Here is a 15,939-nt window from a genome sequence, read left to right as displayed (position 1 = left end):
CTACAAAAATGACATATATTATCATAGAATAAGATAACTATCATTTAGTTAGTAACTATGCTTCTAGATTTATTTATTTTTATTTATATGTATTGTGTGCCTGTATGATTTCATGTGCACCATATGCATGCAGGTGTTACCAAAGCCCAGAGGGCACTGAGTGCCCTGGAGCTGAAGCTATAGGCAGTTGGAGCCACATGATATGGGGGGCTGAGAACTGAATTCCAGTCCTGTGTGTGAGAAAGAAGTGCTTTTAACTTCTGGAGCATCTTTCTAGCCCAGTTAATTGTTTTTATTATTTACATATTCAAAAGTTAATTGAAGATAAATATTAAATTAATTGATTTGTCCCTTTTAACTTGAATCTTTCGGATATAACAAAATTACAATTGAGATTTTAGAAAAACTATGTTTCAATAGTCTATCATGTAAAGGCTATCATATATATGATAATATCATATATGATATATATCACTTGCTTGAGTGAAATGGACTTCAGTCTCAGTTTTTATCTACTTGGCTGATAAAAAAAAATGCTAAAAATTTCCTGAAAGGAAAAAGAATATTTCTACATGAAAAATCACTCTTGTTAAGCATTTCAATTATCTAAACAGCCCAAAGAAATGTAAATAAATAGTACAAACTATATGTGTGTGTGTGTGTGTGTATAGAAAGATAGAAAGATAGATAGATAGATAGATAAATAGATAGATAGATAGATAGATAGATAGATAGATAGATAGATAGATAGAACTCTTAGTAGAGTGGATCATTTCCTTTTAATTGAAAAAATTAAACCTTGTGTTACATTTATTTTTTGTGGAACGTACCATACACATCACATATTACTATATATATATATGTTCATATACGTACTTATGTATATATATATATGTATATGAAATCAGAAAATATTTTCTGAGCTCCCCAGATTATCAGCATTGAACCAATACATAAACAAATGTCTCTTTATGCATACTATGCAGTATACAATCTGATTTAACTTCTTATTTTCACTAACCATTTGTAACATATAGGGAGAACTTTCAGAGATTGAATGCTAGTGAGTTTGCTAGTTGAGTACACGTTTTATTTTACGTAGAATCTCTTCAATACTTTAGAGGCATCTTTGCTAACGTGATCTCCCAAGGTGACATATTGATGTCACTAAACATAATAAAATAATAAGAATAAATAATTGAATCACCTCAGTTAATTTTGTACGTGGTTTCATTATATAGATTTTAAAGATGGTTTGCTCAAACATACAGACAAAAATTAAGATATCTTTCTAGTAAAGAATAAATGAACTTATTGTAAACAACCTCATTCAAATGCCTGTTCTCTCACAATAATCCTTTCAGTGCCTTGGATATTTGACAGTCCAGAATTTTACTCTGCTGCAAACCTGGAGTGAAGTTTTCTAAAAGCATTAAAAAACCTTATCTATAATTGATAGACCCAGAACAAAACTATTATTATTCAAGACATTCAGAGAGCCTATAGCTATTTTCCCTCCATTAGAAGCCATTTCACATACACTTGACGTGTTGTGTTAATGGCATTGGGTATTCAAGTCTGTAGTTCAGGGAAATATCCACATTAGATCTCCAAGCTATAGAACCATCCGTGCTCAGGGATGGAACCAGAGAAGGATACAGAGATCAGTTGCTGACTTTGCTTGCTTAGTGGAGTGGTATAAACAGGAGGACTCTGAAGGGGAAATGGGAGTGGTACATGTACATGAAGTGTAGGAAACAGGTGCCAAGCACAGACAAGTAGGCACAGAAAGAGAAGAGGTGGATCAAGAGTGCCTGCTGATGCTGTCACATCTGATCAGCTTCTGGGTGATCATAGAAGAAAGGCTTTAGTAGAGAAATCCTCATGAAACAAACAGGAGTGAGGTATGACAGACTACAGCTGGACACGGAAGCAAACCTTTTTAGCTTCCAGATGACTCTGTCAAAATTTGCATTTGAGAGAAACTAGCAGAAGATAAACTGAGCATTAACCAGAGAGGAAAACAATACAGCAGGAGGCAGCGGAGACAAGTGGGTAGCTGTGAGTTTGAGTTCAGTCTGGTCTAGGTAGGGAGTTATAGTATCTGGGGATATAAAGAGAGTCTATCACACAGGAAAAACAGAAAATCGGAATGAATTTATTGAAACTTAGTTGCTTATTCCATATTATGGAAAGATGTAATGATGACTTCAGCCTCAAGAAGTTCTAACGCTCTGAGCCTGGAGAGGTGGCTTGGTGATGAAGAGCACTTGTTGCTCGTGTAGGAGACTGTATCAAATTCTCAGTATGCACATGATACTAATTACCCTCAGTAACTGTATTTCCAGGGGATCTCACACCCCTTCTGGCCTCTGCAGGAACCAGACACACATATCTTATCCATAAATACATGCAGGCAAAACACCCATACACACAAATAAAAGTTAGTTAATTTTAAGTTAAGAAAAATAAATAAATTTCAAGAGTTGCCAAAAGAAATCTGTCTTCCCAGATATGCTTAGTGTGGTGGGTGAGGATTAAGTACTTGCACCAAAATGATTTTGTTAAAGTAGAAAGAGACGATTCTTTACACCAGGGGTTCTCGAGCACCTGGGGAGTTTTCAGAAATACATAATAGGAGGCTCATGCTATCCTTTTTAGTCAGAAATTCTAAAGAAGGCCCAACAGCCAGTACTTTAACAAGCCCCTCAGGGAATTTTGAGGCCTATTAAACCTTGCAAACCACTGACTCAAACTTTAAGCCATAATGCATAGGTTCTTCTATAAAGATACTGATGAAAAGGGAATAATAGAGGATTAAATGAGCAACATTTAATATCATCAATAACTATCAGTCTATTATTATAATCATGATATCAAAAGTATACATTCATATTGGCTATAACTCAGAGTTGTAAATATAATTAGACATAAAGTAAACATCTAACTTATCTGAACAATATGATATAAGTCACATGTTTTAAAATAATTATTCTGTGATAGTTCTTCAAGTATGGAAAAGTCTTTGAATAAGACATTGATGGTGACCGTAGAAAATTAAAATACCTACCGTGAACATAAATTTTTGCCTGGTGTTTGTCCTTTCCTCTAATGTTCTCAGCCTCGCATTCATAGATGCCTTCATCTTCTAGCTGGATATTGAAGATCTTGAGAACAGCCCCCGAGGTGCTTATCTCAGCCGTGCTAGGCATTGGCTCTAGCACCTTCCGCCACCGGATATCAGGAACAGGGCTAGAAAGAGAAGGTAGAAAATCTCCAGATCCGCAGAGCTTAAAGAAGACTGCCTGGCATTTATAGCCAGCTCTTGCATCATTTATTTTCTGAGGTGGCACAAAACCTCTGTTTTGATGCATGTCAATGAAAAACACAAGCGTACTTACTTTCCAAGAGCAAAACACTCTAAAGTCACGTTTTGGCCCATCATGGTATAGATGTCCTTAAACTGCACTACAATATCAGCAGGATATGGCTTTGTTGTTCCTAATATTAAAAAGAAAAGAAAACACAGACACCCACAATATATTATTCACAATGCATTTTTTTCCTTTTTAGCATCATGAAATTTTATAGTTTAGAACTGCACCAATACGAAAAGTTTTTCTCCATATAGCTATTGTTGGTGTCCCAATATATAGATTTGTTTATGCACAATGTGTGCAAGTGTAAATTCCATCACACATTCACCTGTAACTAATTACACTAAATCAGCTGCAGAATTTCAAGGTCTCATTAAGGGGGCTTCAAATACATATAAAACGCTGTGAGCAGTCCTATAAGGCACTTGAGAAGGTAGAACAAGGAGAGAGAAATGTGAATATGAAAATTGGAAGAGAAGAAAGAGAAGAAAGAGAGAGAAAGAGGTGGATTAAGCAAAGAGAAAATGGAAGAAGGAATTATCCTCAGAAACTGAGGAAATGGAGCAACAGAAATGAGAGAGAAGCCATGACCATAACACGACTGTTCTTACTCTTAGAGTGGTAAGGTTACATTACAGATACTGTGTGTCATCATTGTGCACCATATCATAGGCCCGGAAATATGTGCTGACAAACCAGACTCCAAAAAGCTTAATATGTTATTATCCACCAAAACATGAGTGTGTGCTTCATACTGCATAAAAATAAACAAATAAACATACCAGGGCAATACAGAAGACAAAACCAAATAATTAGTCTAAAAGAGTGGTTAGCAAATAAGGGATTCAGAAAGTCAGAGCAGATATGGGAATCCTAAGCAAAAACAGAAACTGAATTGAACCAGTTCATTACAAAGCTCAGAATTAAAGAAAACACAGAGGAAGCCAAAGGACGTTAAAATATATGACCTAAAGAAAAGCTGAATGCGTAACATGGAAGGCCCCAAACCCGGTATTAGAAGTTTTGAGATCAGTTTTGTTAATAGTAAACAGCAGTGGGATTTGGTAAGAGTAGTATAGTTCTTACCTTTGGCTCAAACTGATGCCAGTTTTAAGCCTTTTGGAGTCAGAATCTGCATCGCATGTTTTTCTCAGATCTTCCCAGTGGCTTACATACTGATTTAACTAAAAGCCCCAGGGTTAGCTGTTCTGAGCATCAGAGGAAGGGAAGAATTGATAAATGCAAATGTTACTTGTTAGGAAACACAAGCAGTTCTGGCCAATCAGGCTGAAGAAGGCTAGGAGGAAGAAGTGGTTTTGCTGGGACAGTAGTGAGCATGTCCTGAACACTCAGCATTCTGGAGAGCTTTGGGGGACAAGTCTAGGATGAAGATTTAACTAAAGCCTAAACACAAGAAAAAAAATTAGAGATGTGAATTTACATGAACACCTCTGAAAATGTGTAATTCAGGGAGAAAATCTAAAAATGACGGCAGAGGAGTATGGGGAAGAGGGACATCTTGGGATTCATGCTTGCCGGAGTGGGGAGGCGAGCCTTGAGGAAAGGAGAAGGAACTCTCTGAGAGGCAGATAAAAAATATCAAGTACCGAAAAGAATGGGCACTGAAAACTGTCCTTTGAATGAATGAATGTGAGTTTCTTAGGCTTTTTCCAAATGGCCTTCACTGACTAGGGAAGAACACGGTGAGAGAGAAGACAGGGTCCTGAGATGGTAAAGGAAAAGAAATGAGCAATGGGCTGACGCCCTGATCCAGGTGGGACGTGAGCCAGAGCAACCGAAGGGGTTGGCTGTAGAAGGTGACATCGGAGCACCACTGAGACAGGAAGTGAGAAAACGCGGAGAAGACGGAGGGAAGACACAAATGTGAAACCAAGTGGGAGAGGTGAGCAAGGCCCCTTTCCAGAGAGCTCGTTTAGCCTTGTGGCCAGGACTGTCCAGCCGGAACGTCAGCAGTGTTTGTTGAATATCAAGTGACTGTTTCCTTACAAGAAGTGAAGAGGGAATGCCAGTGGCACCGTGGCGCTTCCCACGCTACGGAAGGAGAGGAAGCAAACAGGACCGTTTTGAAGAGGGTACTCTTCCCTCCTAAAGTAGCAAAAGAGCTAGGGTGAAGCTGGGATGAGAGAAGCACACGAGCTATGACGTGATAAAGTGCACCTCAAGGAGTGCTAAAAAATAATGGAAAAAAATGAAATTAAAAGTGGAGTTGGAGAATGACCCCAGCACACAGACCACAGTAATATATACTAGTTACTTAAAGCAGAAATAGCAATTGTTTCTTTTAACTTGCACCATGTAAATAGTTCCCAAAATATTTTTTTCTAATTATCTAATTACTTTTTTTAAAGTAATTTAACTCATCCATTTTTGGAAAACTTTATTAAATAAAACCGAACTTCTGAAGCTAAAGACTAAGTCTTCCATCCAGCATACACTATATGCTGCCCTCCACAGGAAGACAATGAGTCATTATTATAAATGCACTTTAAACAGACAACTGCAAAAACAGCATAACAAATAAAATACTTACGTTCAGGTATTGGAATGAGGGGTATAAACTTGCTGAACACACTTTTTGTAATAGAAGGGCTGGACACAAAGCAGGAGTAGTTGCCTCTATCAGAAGCCTCAACATTTGCAATGTAGAGATTGCCATTGGTCTGAGACACAAACCTCCGCTTGTCCATTGTGATAAATACGGGGAATTCATTCAGGAGCCAGCGGTAGCTAAGGTCATCTAGAAGAAAATATTGCCCACTAAATATTAAGCTTTTCTCTGAAAATAAAGTTTCTGCTTCCTAATTACAAGTCAACTGTCAGTGGCTACAAATCCATGAATATTAGAAGTTGAGATATTTTCTCATAACTACCAATATTCTCAAGAATATAATTGTCATAGTGAACATCTGAATCTGTCTTTCTGTATCTATCAATCATCTATAGTACTAGTACTTTTGAGAGTCTCAACATTCTTCTTTTCATTTATTAGGGCTAGTGGTTTTGGGTTCTTTAAGAAAGTGGATTGAGCAAGTCATGGGAAGCAAGCCAGTAAGCAGCAACTCCCCCTGCCCACGCCATCCCAGCCCCATCAAGGCCTCTACAGTTCCTGTCCTGTCTTCTTTTGCTCATGAGCAATGAGGTGGAAGAGGAAGTTGAATAAACCCTTTCCTCCCAGAATTGCTTTTTGGTCATTGTGTTTCTTTACAGCAACAGAAACCCTAAGACAACATATAACTAATATTCTGCTAAAGGAACACAGCAATAAAATTATTCATAATGATATTCTAATATAAACTTAAATCAGTTCCTCATTCATCCCTCATCATAGAAGCTTCTTCTTGCAGTATAGAACTGACACCAAGTCCCACAAGTAGACAGTGTGCAGATGATGAGAGACTTTGGAGCACTCAGCCTTAATCAAATGCCTTCTGTCAAGACTCAGGGATCAACGGGGCAGAGGAGGAAGAAAGATTGTAAGAGCCAGAGGTGGCAGGTGTCACCAAGGAAACAGTATCCTCTAGACACAGCGGGACTGATACACACATAAACTCACAGGAACTGTTATGGCATGTGTAAGACTTGCATAGGTTCAATCAACAATAAACCCAAGAAGTGAGAAATAGAAGTGGGCCCAAGTCCCAGCTCCCAAAAGAAGCTATTTACAATTGATACCTGACGGTAATGGGAAAATAAGTTTTTTTCCAGTGGCTTGTGACTGTCACTTGGTGCATCAACCACACTCCAGGTTAGTCTTCATGCTCAGGAGTAATTGACAAACATAAAATCTATTCTATGTTTTTTGTTTGTGTGTGTGTGTATCTATATGTTTTTGTTTGATTACTTTTTGTCTTTTCTGGAGGGGGTTTATTGTGTATTAACTTTTCGTTGCTTTTGTTTTCAGGAAGAGAGGCAGACAGAGGGAAGGGGGAGGGAGAAAGGAAGGGATGGGGAGAAAGGGAGTGAGGGAGGAAGGGAGAGAGAATATGAAGTTAAGTGGGTAGGGAGTGGAAGGGATTGGAGTAGCACTAATCTGGGAAGTGGAAAGAACATTATAAAATATATTTGTCTTAGGGTTTCTGTGAAGAGACACTGTGACCACAGCAACTCTTACAAACTTATAAAGAGTTTAATTGAGGTGATGGATTACATTTCAGAGGCTTTACCTGTTATCATTATTATCATCATGGCAGGGAGCATGGCAGCATACAGGCCGACATGGTGCTGGCTACATCTCTAACAGAAGGCAACAGGAAGTGGACTATGACACTTAAGCAAAAGAGATCTCAACTGCCCCCACAGTGACACACTTCCTTCAACAAGGTCACACCTCCCAAAAGTGCCATTCCCTATGAGCTTATGGGGCCAATTACATTCAAACCGTCACAATATTGTATGTAATAAATTTAGAAAACAAAACATCAGGCAAAGGGGAAAAAAGAAATTTCCTCCTAATTTTGCTACTGTTATGAATCTGATGTACAACCCCTGAGAAGGTGCAACCCACAGTTTGAGAAGCCTGCTCTAACCACCTTAAAGTGGTAACCATTCATTTCATGTGGCTCCTCTGTTCAACATTCTGAGTGCAAATCTCACTAAAAGTTAAAGCACATGTTTGCTATGCACGCATGGTAAGGTCCTCCACAGCAGAGCTCCCAGAACCTCCATTGCATGTATTACTGCCTTCTACATCATCCCCTTTGCTGCAGATACTCTGCCTTGCATTGCACCCAGGATCCTATCTCAGCCTTTGCTCTTGTTGCCTCGCCCTCCTGGAATGTCATCTCCGATGCTTATACTATTAGCTTCTTTACTTAGTGGTTTTAGTCAAGAATTCCTTTCTATGAAGGCCCTTGCTAAAATCTAAATTATCCCCTACCCTTTCCTCTTCTTCTCCCTCTCTTTTATCCTGTACCTAAGTACTTTTGTCACAGCAGAGGGTATCTGAGGGCTGGCAGCTTTTATTGTTCTGTTCCCCTGGTGTGTCTTCTGAAACGAGCAGTGTTTAGCTGAGGGGAAGTGCTCACAGGACTTTTCATACTCAGTGGAGCTCACCCATTGTTGAGTAAGCAAAGTGAGTCACTGGGCAGCCATTGCCTTGTTTGTGGGAAATACTCTGAAGAGGAGAGGGACTTGCTCATGATTTTGGCAGTTCCTCAACAAAAATCTATTCTCTGATGGAATCCTGCTGTAACACTGTACACAGGCCTCTTCTAAGTGAGCAAATTAACTGTTTTTCTTGTAGTCCAGAGAAAATTACCTGTATTTTGTGAGAAAATGTATATGTATAATTTTCATATATGCATAATGAAATTTCACATACATGAAAATTTACATGTAATATATGTGCATAATTTTGTATGAAATAGAGATGTCTATATGTCTAGGAATACATACAAAGTCAGTGCATTCCATACACAATTACTTATAGCAGAGTGTTCTGTTTCATTTTCTATGGATATGTTTTAAGTCACATTTAAAATATAAAAAACACAAAATATTATTTTCTTTTCAGGGAATATATGAAACAAATGAAAACAAGACTGAGTATATACTATAACAGCCATTCTTTTAGCCATATCAAATGAAATAAATATGTATTTAAAATTAAATTTTTAACAGATGATTTTTAACTTTGTTCCCTTTCTGAGGTACATAATTACTCTCATAGATCAGTGACTTTAAGGACATTAATAATTTATCATGTCTTTATCCTTTTCTAGTGCTTAGTTATAAATCACAGTGTATTGCAGATATGAAGTTGAAAAACTGATTGATCTTACATCATTCCTCAGTGCTGTTCTATATCTGAATATTCAACATAAGTTCTGGAAAATCTTCCATAATTTCTCTTTTGTGCTAGAAACTTTAATAAGGTATAATCCAACATAGCTACTGTGTATAAACTAAAATGACTAGAAACCCTTAGATATAGGGACAAGTGACTAAGGAACCCATATGGAAAAGCATCTACAACCGCTTGTAAGTGAGGACCATAAAGTGATGCCGTTGCAGAATGCTGTCCTCTGGGTATGGTACAGACATTGTTCTAAAGAACGCTTAGTGGATGTGTTTACTTGCATGATATCTGCTTGACGCTGACTCAACTTTCTAGGAGAAGGGCTCACAAAGCTCCATCCCTTCCTAACATATAATTATCTTATAGGGAGTTAGTGGCTGCTGGAGGAAAGGTGTTCTCTTCAGTGGTGTAGCTGTTCTTCACTTGTCCATGCTTTTGTAAACGACACCTCTCCTGTGTCCTGCTAAGGGATGCTAGTTAAACTCACTGCTTCAGCAAGCTAGTCTTGGCTGAAATCCTTTCTTAGATGAATGTCCTGTCCATGGTGAGATGTTTCCCCCCACCCCAGGAAAAGTTCACAGCGCAAATGCAAAGAATGAACCTCATTAAATTAATGATGGGCCACGATTGTTAGATAAATTAAGTAATTGTTAGCGTATTATCATTACCAGAACACTCAGATGTCCTCATTTAATTCCCGAGGTGTCTATAGTTCGAGAAACTCCATTTACTTGGAAAGCAGTACAGAGGGTCGCAGAGAAGCACCATACCTTCCCTTCCCAACGTGTCTATAGTTTGGGAAACCCCACTTACCTGGAAAGTGGTACGGAGGGTCACAGAGAAGCACCATACCTTTCCCTTCCTTCACTTTCACCTCCGGACGCTCCTCAGGAGGAAAGGGGTCGAGATCTAGTTTTCAAAGGGAAAAGGAAAATGTTCACTCTGCTAAGGAGAAAGAGATGTTTGCTAAGTGTGATCTTTCTGTAACTTGCATGGACGATATGGCAGAGCTGAGCTGGCTCTGGACACCCGAACAAAGCATCTTGTTTTCACAGCTGGGATTGGCGCGTGTCATCCAGTTCCGTCATGGACTCAGGGCATCCTGCACAGTTCTGACAACCATGAAATTTCTGGTTAACCTAAAAATGTTCCTTTGGGGTTAGGGTGTTTCTCAGAGAGGACCAGTGAGAAATACAGTGAGGTTGGTCAAAGACAAAGAGCTGCAGAAACCAGAGAGGAAAGACAGGTGTGCATCCCTTCTGGCCAATGCGTGGAGATTCAGTGAAAGGAGCTGAGGAATGAACACAGGGGACAACGGAAAAGTGATCCACACAGCCCAGACCCCAACCCCCAATCCCTTTTTTCTATGTTTTTAAAACTCACATTTTGTTTGATTTCTTGATCCTTAAGTGCTTAGGTTCTTCCTTTCTCTGACTGAAAATGATTCTCATTGTTTCCTCTCTTTCTCTTTTGTGATCCACACCCAAATCACAAAACCTACTTTTAACTCTGCTTAACACACTGCCTGTGTCTGGAAACCCGTGTGCTCTTCCTGTCATATTTTTCCGGAGGAAAGCTCCAAGCCACATCTCTGGACTTGAGGTGCTAATGGCACCTGAGTGCCCTTTCCAGCCTCCCCTGCTCATTTGACATTTATTTCAACTTGGCAAAGCTGCGTTAATCTCTGGTGTGGAATAGAAACTCATATGCTCAGTCCCATCTTAAAGTTGTTTTCTCTAGCTCCCATGCTACTGCAGTAACAGAAGAGTGTTCCTGTCTCTTAACTTGGCTTTCTTTGAAAATTAAAAAAAAAAAATGAAAAGCTTCAGAGCAGCGTGAGTACTGAATTCTTTCTCTAGTTTGATGTGTTTTATCTACAATGCTCTTTGCTTTAATATTTTTGTGCCTTGACCTGTCTCACTCTTCTTGGTGAAGGATCTGCTTTCTTGAAACATGGCTCCCACCCTATAATGTATTTAGCAGAGATTGAAAACGACATAAAATCACAAAACTGGAGTTGTATTACTGTAATCAGCGCCCCTTTTAATGTAACGCTGTCTTGTAGTAGGATACACTTGTTCTTTTCCCAGCCGGCCAGCCAGATTCCCAAAATAATCACACAGAAACTGTATTAATTAAATGACTGCTTGGTTTATTAGTTAGTTCTAGCGTCTTTTTTTTTTTTTTTTTTTTTTTTTTTTTTTTGGTTTTTTCGAGACAGGGTTTCTCTGCAGCTTTTTTAGAGCCTGCCCTGGAACTAGCTCTTGTAGACCAGGCTGGCCTCGAACTCACAGAGATCCACCTGCCTCTGCCTCCTGAGTGCTGGGATTAAAGGCGTGCGCCACCACCGCCCAGCTAGTTCTAGCTTCTTATTGGCTAGCTCTTACCTCTTAAACTAGCCCATCTCCATTAATCTGTGTATAGTCACATAGCTGTGGCTTACCAGATAAAGATTCATCCCCAGCGTCTGTCTCCAGCAGGGCTACATGGCATCTCCTGACTCTGCCTTCTTTCTCCCAGCATTCATTTTAGTTCTCCCACCCCCAACCCCATCTAGCTCTACTCTGCCCTATCACAGACCAAGGTAGATTCTTTATTCATTAACCAATAAAAGCAACATATACATAGAAGGACTTCCTACATCACTAACTTTTATTTTAGCAAGTATTTTTTGAAATGTTCTCTATTATAGGCCCCCATTGAAAATGTCGTAATCCAATTTTAAGATAATCAACTAACTAGAACACAGTTGAATTAATCCCAGCCCACAGAAGTTAAATACTGAAGAGCCAGATAATTTCAGGGTGGGGGGGGGGGGTGTAGGAGAGGCCCAGAGCACTTTGCATATCTCAGATTTTTTTTCCTAATAGCTAATTTTCATCCCATGGGGACCTTCATGCTGACACCACTTCATCGATGCTAGATTGCAGAGAACTGTCCAGGATTCTTCACCATCTATTCTTATTTATTTTCCATCATTTTTATAACACTCATAGTACTGTGCCTATGTTGAACTTACCAAGCAAATCACACTACCCTGTACAATGCATTTCTTCTATGGCAAATCTTACGAGCAGCCTGCTTTCTACTTTTTTGTTCCCTCGATGCTAAACACTTAGTATGACAGTCATTCAGAATTATCATATCTTAATTGAAATTTTCACAAGCATTTTACTTGTCTCACCGACAGCAACTTGCCACCTATAAATGAGCAGGTCATGTGACTTCTTTATAAGCCACACGTTGTCACTGTGGTTGGAATAATAAGATGGGAGGGTTCATAATCATAGGGACAAGATTTTTTTAAATTTTACGTATATGTGTGTATGTTCATGTGTATGTTTGTGTAAATATACATGATATTCAACAGGTGTGTATGTGTGTGCATGTGTGTGTCTGTGTATGTGTGTGTGTGTGTGTGTTTGCTTTCTACCCATGGAAGCCAGAAGAGGGCATTGAATGCCAAGGAGTTGGAGTTGTAAGCAGTTATAAACCCCTCAACAGGGGTGCTGGGAACTGAACTTGGTGCTTCCGGAAGAGTAGTTACTGTACTTAACCTCTGAAACATTTCTCCAGGAGAAGTACTTTTCATGAAAGAAAAAAGCTGAGATAGTTACCATTGCAGAATTAAACCCCAGTTTATATAGACCTTTATCAATAATCAAAACACTTGGGATTTCATTCCACACAAATAAACCCACTCTTTAAAAAGGTGGTGATTACTTACATCCAAAACTCAGGGTCGCCTCTGTGCTTCTGACCATCCCATAGTTATTGGATGCCAAGCAGTAGTATATCCCAGCGTCTTTCTGCTTGTCAGGGTTGTTGATGACAAGGTTTCCGCCTACCATACTGTATCGGTCATTCGTCAGGTCAACATCCCCATTATTCATTCTCCATCTTGAGAAAAAGACATTAATGTCACTGTGAAGGTCATGAGACCTGGAAACTCTGCCGGGCTAACCTCAGCCTGAAGTGTTTTCATATAGCTCCATGGGAAGTGAGATGGCTATACAGGACCCACTGATATTTCTTAACAACCTGTAATTCTTTTAGCTAAGGTACTGAAATGTAAGTGCTGGCTCATGACACATCCCCTCATCTTAAATGAGGCATCCTAAAAGAAAAACGTGTTCCTGAGATTCATTCCAGGAAATTGATTTCTTATTGTTTAGACATGAGCATATTTGATAGCCATACATTGCTAACTTCATTGCATATGTGGTTTCATATACATATATGTATATATATAGTGTAAATTATTAAAAACATATCTGTAGAAGACTTAAAACATAAGTTATCATTATCTGGCTAAAAAAAAAAAAACAGCGATTTTCCAATAAAACTAAAGGAGTTAGTTGCTCAGCAACTAACACACATTGACCACCAGGGGGCGATCCCACAGTTTAAAATTACTCCGTTGAGTCTTAACTCTAAACTACAACTAAGCAAAATCACAAGTTCTTCAGCCTGGATTTAGTGTTCATTTATGCTTTACAGATTTTCTTTAGGGGAAACATTTGTGGAAGGCATTTTCCTCCACCATATACTCCTATGTATAGTGGCGTCAATGAGAAATAGTGTGGCTAAGAATACCACCCACTAAAGGGGATAAATGGAAGTCTGCTGTTTTGTTTTGTTTTGTCTTGTCTTGTCTTTTGAATGAGTTGCTGAGAAGAATGCATAAAGAAGAGAGTTTTCAGTTAAGATGATAGTAAGAAACCATTTTACAATCATCCCATGCGGTGTCATTGTCTGTCTTTTAAAACGATGTCCCAGAAAAACCATCAGACAAGAGTCCTTACCCTGAAGTTTAGGGGGCAGTTGTGGCTGCTTTTGGGGTGCCAAATACATTTCTGATGCAGGTAAGGATAATGGTGAAAGCGCATGATGTCGGGATGTGTTTATGATATTTCTCAGGTATAACTTTACTGCCAGAGCTAATTTCTAAAGCAAGCGCGGAGCGCTATGTGTGACTGAGCTGCTGGAATCCAAGCAAGCTGTGTGGAGGGACCATGATGCGTGTTTCTCAGTCAGGCAGTGCAGTGGTTGGGGTTTCCCTCACGTTATTGGCTGAAACTCATGTTTATTGCTTTGACCTCCTCTGTCTATGGTTGTTTGGGACATCATATAATTTCCTACCTCACTGTGTTAGGTAAGTCCATTGTTGGCTTTCAGAAATGGGTATTGCAATCCCTAGGCATGCCTTTAGATGTGTATTTATATTGCAGTGCTTGCTGCCTGGGAGTGGAGATGGGGGAACGTGTGACAAGGCTGGTTAGTGGCAAGTGAAGTTACTTGTTATGCATCTTACCTCACAAGGTGCCCCCGTGTTAGCCGGGCAGTGGTGGTGCCCGCCTTTAATCCCAGCACTCGGGAGGCAGAGGCAGGCGGATCTCTGTGAGTTCGAGACCAGCCTGGTCTACAAGAGCTAGCTCCAGGACAGGCTCTAAAGCTGCAGAGAAACCCTGTCTCGAAAAACCAAAAAAAAAAAAAAAAAAAAGTGCCCCCGTGCAGCATAAGCAATCACCACTGATTGAGCGTGCTACAAATACAAGACTTACATGTGAAGGACAGATTGCATGATTACCTAAGGCAGTGCAGTTTGCCCTGTAGTTTAGTGCACTGGAAAAACTTCAGGCATTTCTTGTTACCACCAAACAAGTCCTTCTCCTCTTCTCTTCCCCTTTTTTTTGTTGTCAGATGTAGCCACCTCTCTATCAGGATTGAGCATCTACTTGGCTCCCTCTGCTTCAAGGAGGACATATTAATAAATGGACAGTCAAGCCAGCTCAAGCTGGGCATTTTGTTTGGCTAAAACCTGTGGGGTGGAGTCACTGACATGTTTGCCAGATTACATGTTTGCCATTCCTACAGCCTCTGTGTGGGGAAGGACAATAGCCCTGTTCATACTGTATTCCTAGAAACACTGAGCACAGCTCCTGCTGATTGGTGGCCTCCAAGCCAGTCTGGAGGTTGCTAGTGCAGACAGGATCGTGGAATCTGTATCCCTGAAATGGGCTTGAGATTTCACACTAACTGGAGCATCACGCCTTTGTTTTGGTCCAGCATCTGTGCGTCACTTACACAGGCAAGCCAATGTCTCTAACGTAGTATTAAGCATCTTTTCTTGTAATTTTTTTCTGTGATAAATCTCCACAACCTGCCAGTAATGCCAGTCCATGCCCAGGACTACGTGAAGAGGCCACTGCAGTAAGTCTAGCAACCAAATGCTTCTTAGAACAAATGTGTTATTCATAATTTATATTGTGCTCCCATGCAAGAAATTGAAGCAATAAAAATGATTTCAGAAGGATGGTGATTTTATATCTAAATTCATATTTTACCTTAGTAGTAATTTTGTAATTATAGCCAGAGGCAAGAGAAAATGAACACAAATATAATTAAGTGGTGGAAAAAGGCTATTTTCTTTGGTAATAACTTTTTATAACAATAGAAAGCTATTTTACAGTAGGAAGAATGTCTACTATCAGACACTTAGTTATTAATTGATATACTTCAATTAAGTCAGGTGACAACTGTTTACTTCAGTCCCATTTCCCCATCACTTGGTTTTCTTCCATAAAAACACTTCACAAAAAATTAAAATTCGCTGGTATTTAGTCAACTTTTAGTCTTTGAGTCAGATTAAATTGTTGGTCCAGTTTTATAAACTCTCTGTAGCAAAAAAAAAATTTTTTTTACTTCTAACCAAGTTTTTAATGATACAACAAAGAAGTAACC

The 15,939-nt window shown here is 39.3% G+C and overlaps 1 protein-coding gene across 1 annotated transcript in view; it reads right to left on the bottom strand.

The window, feature by feature from the left end:
• Cntn1 (contactin 1) overlaps positions 1-15,939 on the bottom strand; it is a 91,687-nt gene that overhangs the window by 71,516 nt on the left and 4,232 nt on the right. Inside the window, exons 3-7 of the mRNA XM_042055736.1 lie at positions 12,923-13,095; positions 10,009-10,104; positions 5,929-6,135; positions 3,402-3,501; positions 3,071-3,252 (exon numbers count right to left, since the gene is read on the bottom strand). Of these exons, the coding sequence (XP_041911670.1) occupies positions 3,071-3,252; positions 3,402-3,501; positions 5,929-6,135; positions 10,009-10,104; positions 12,923-13,095 (758 nt within the window). The remainder of the gene's footprint in view (positions 1-3,070; positions 3,253-3,401; positions 3,502-5,928; positions 6,136-10,008; positions 10,105-12,922; positions 13,096-15,939) is intronic.

Source organism: Arvicola amphibius, chromosome 9 (genome assembly GCF_903992535.2).
Source record: "Arvicola amphibius chromosome 9, mArvAmp1.2, whole genome shotgun sequence".
Classification (NCBI taxonomy): domain Eukaryota; kingdom Metazoa; phylum Chordata; class Mammalia; order Rodentia; family Cricetidae; genus Arvicola; species Arvicola amphibius.
Note: the sequence above shows the minus strand (reverse complement) of the source record. Positions and strands in the feature narration are given on the sequence as shown.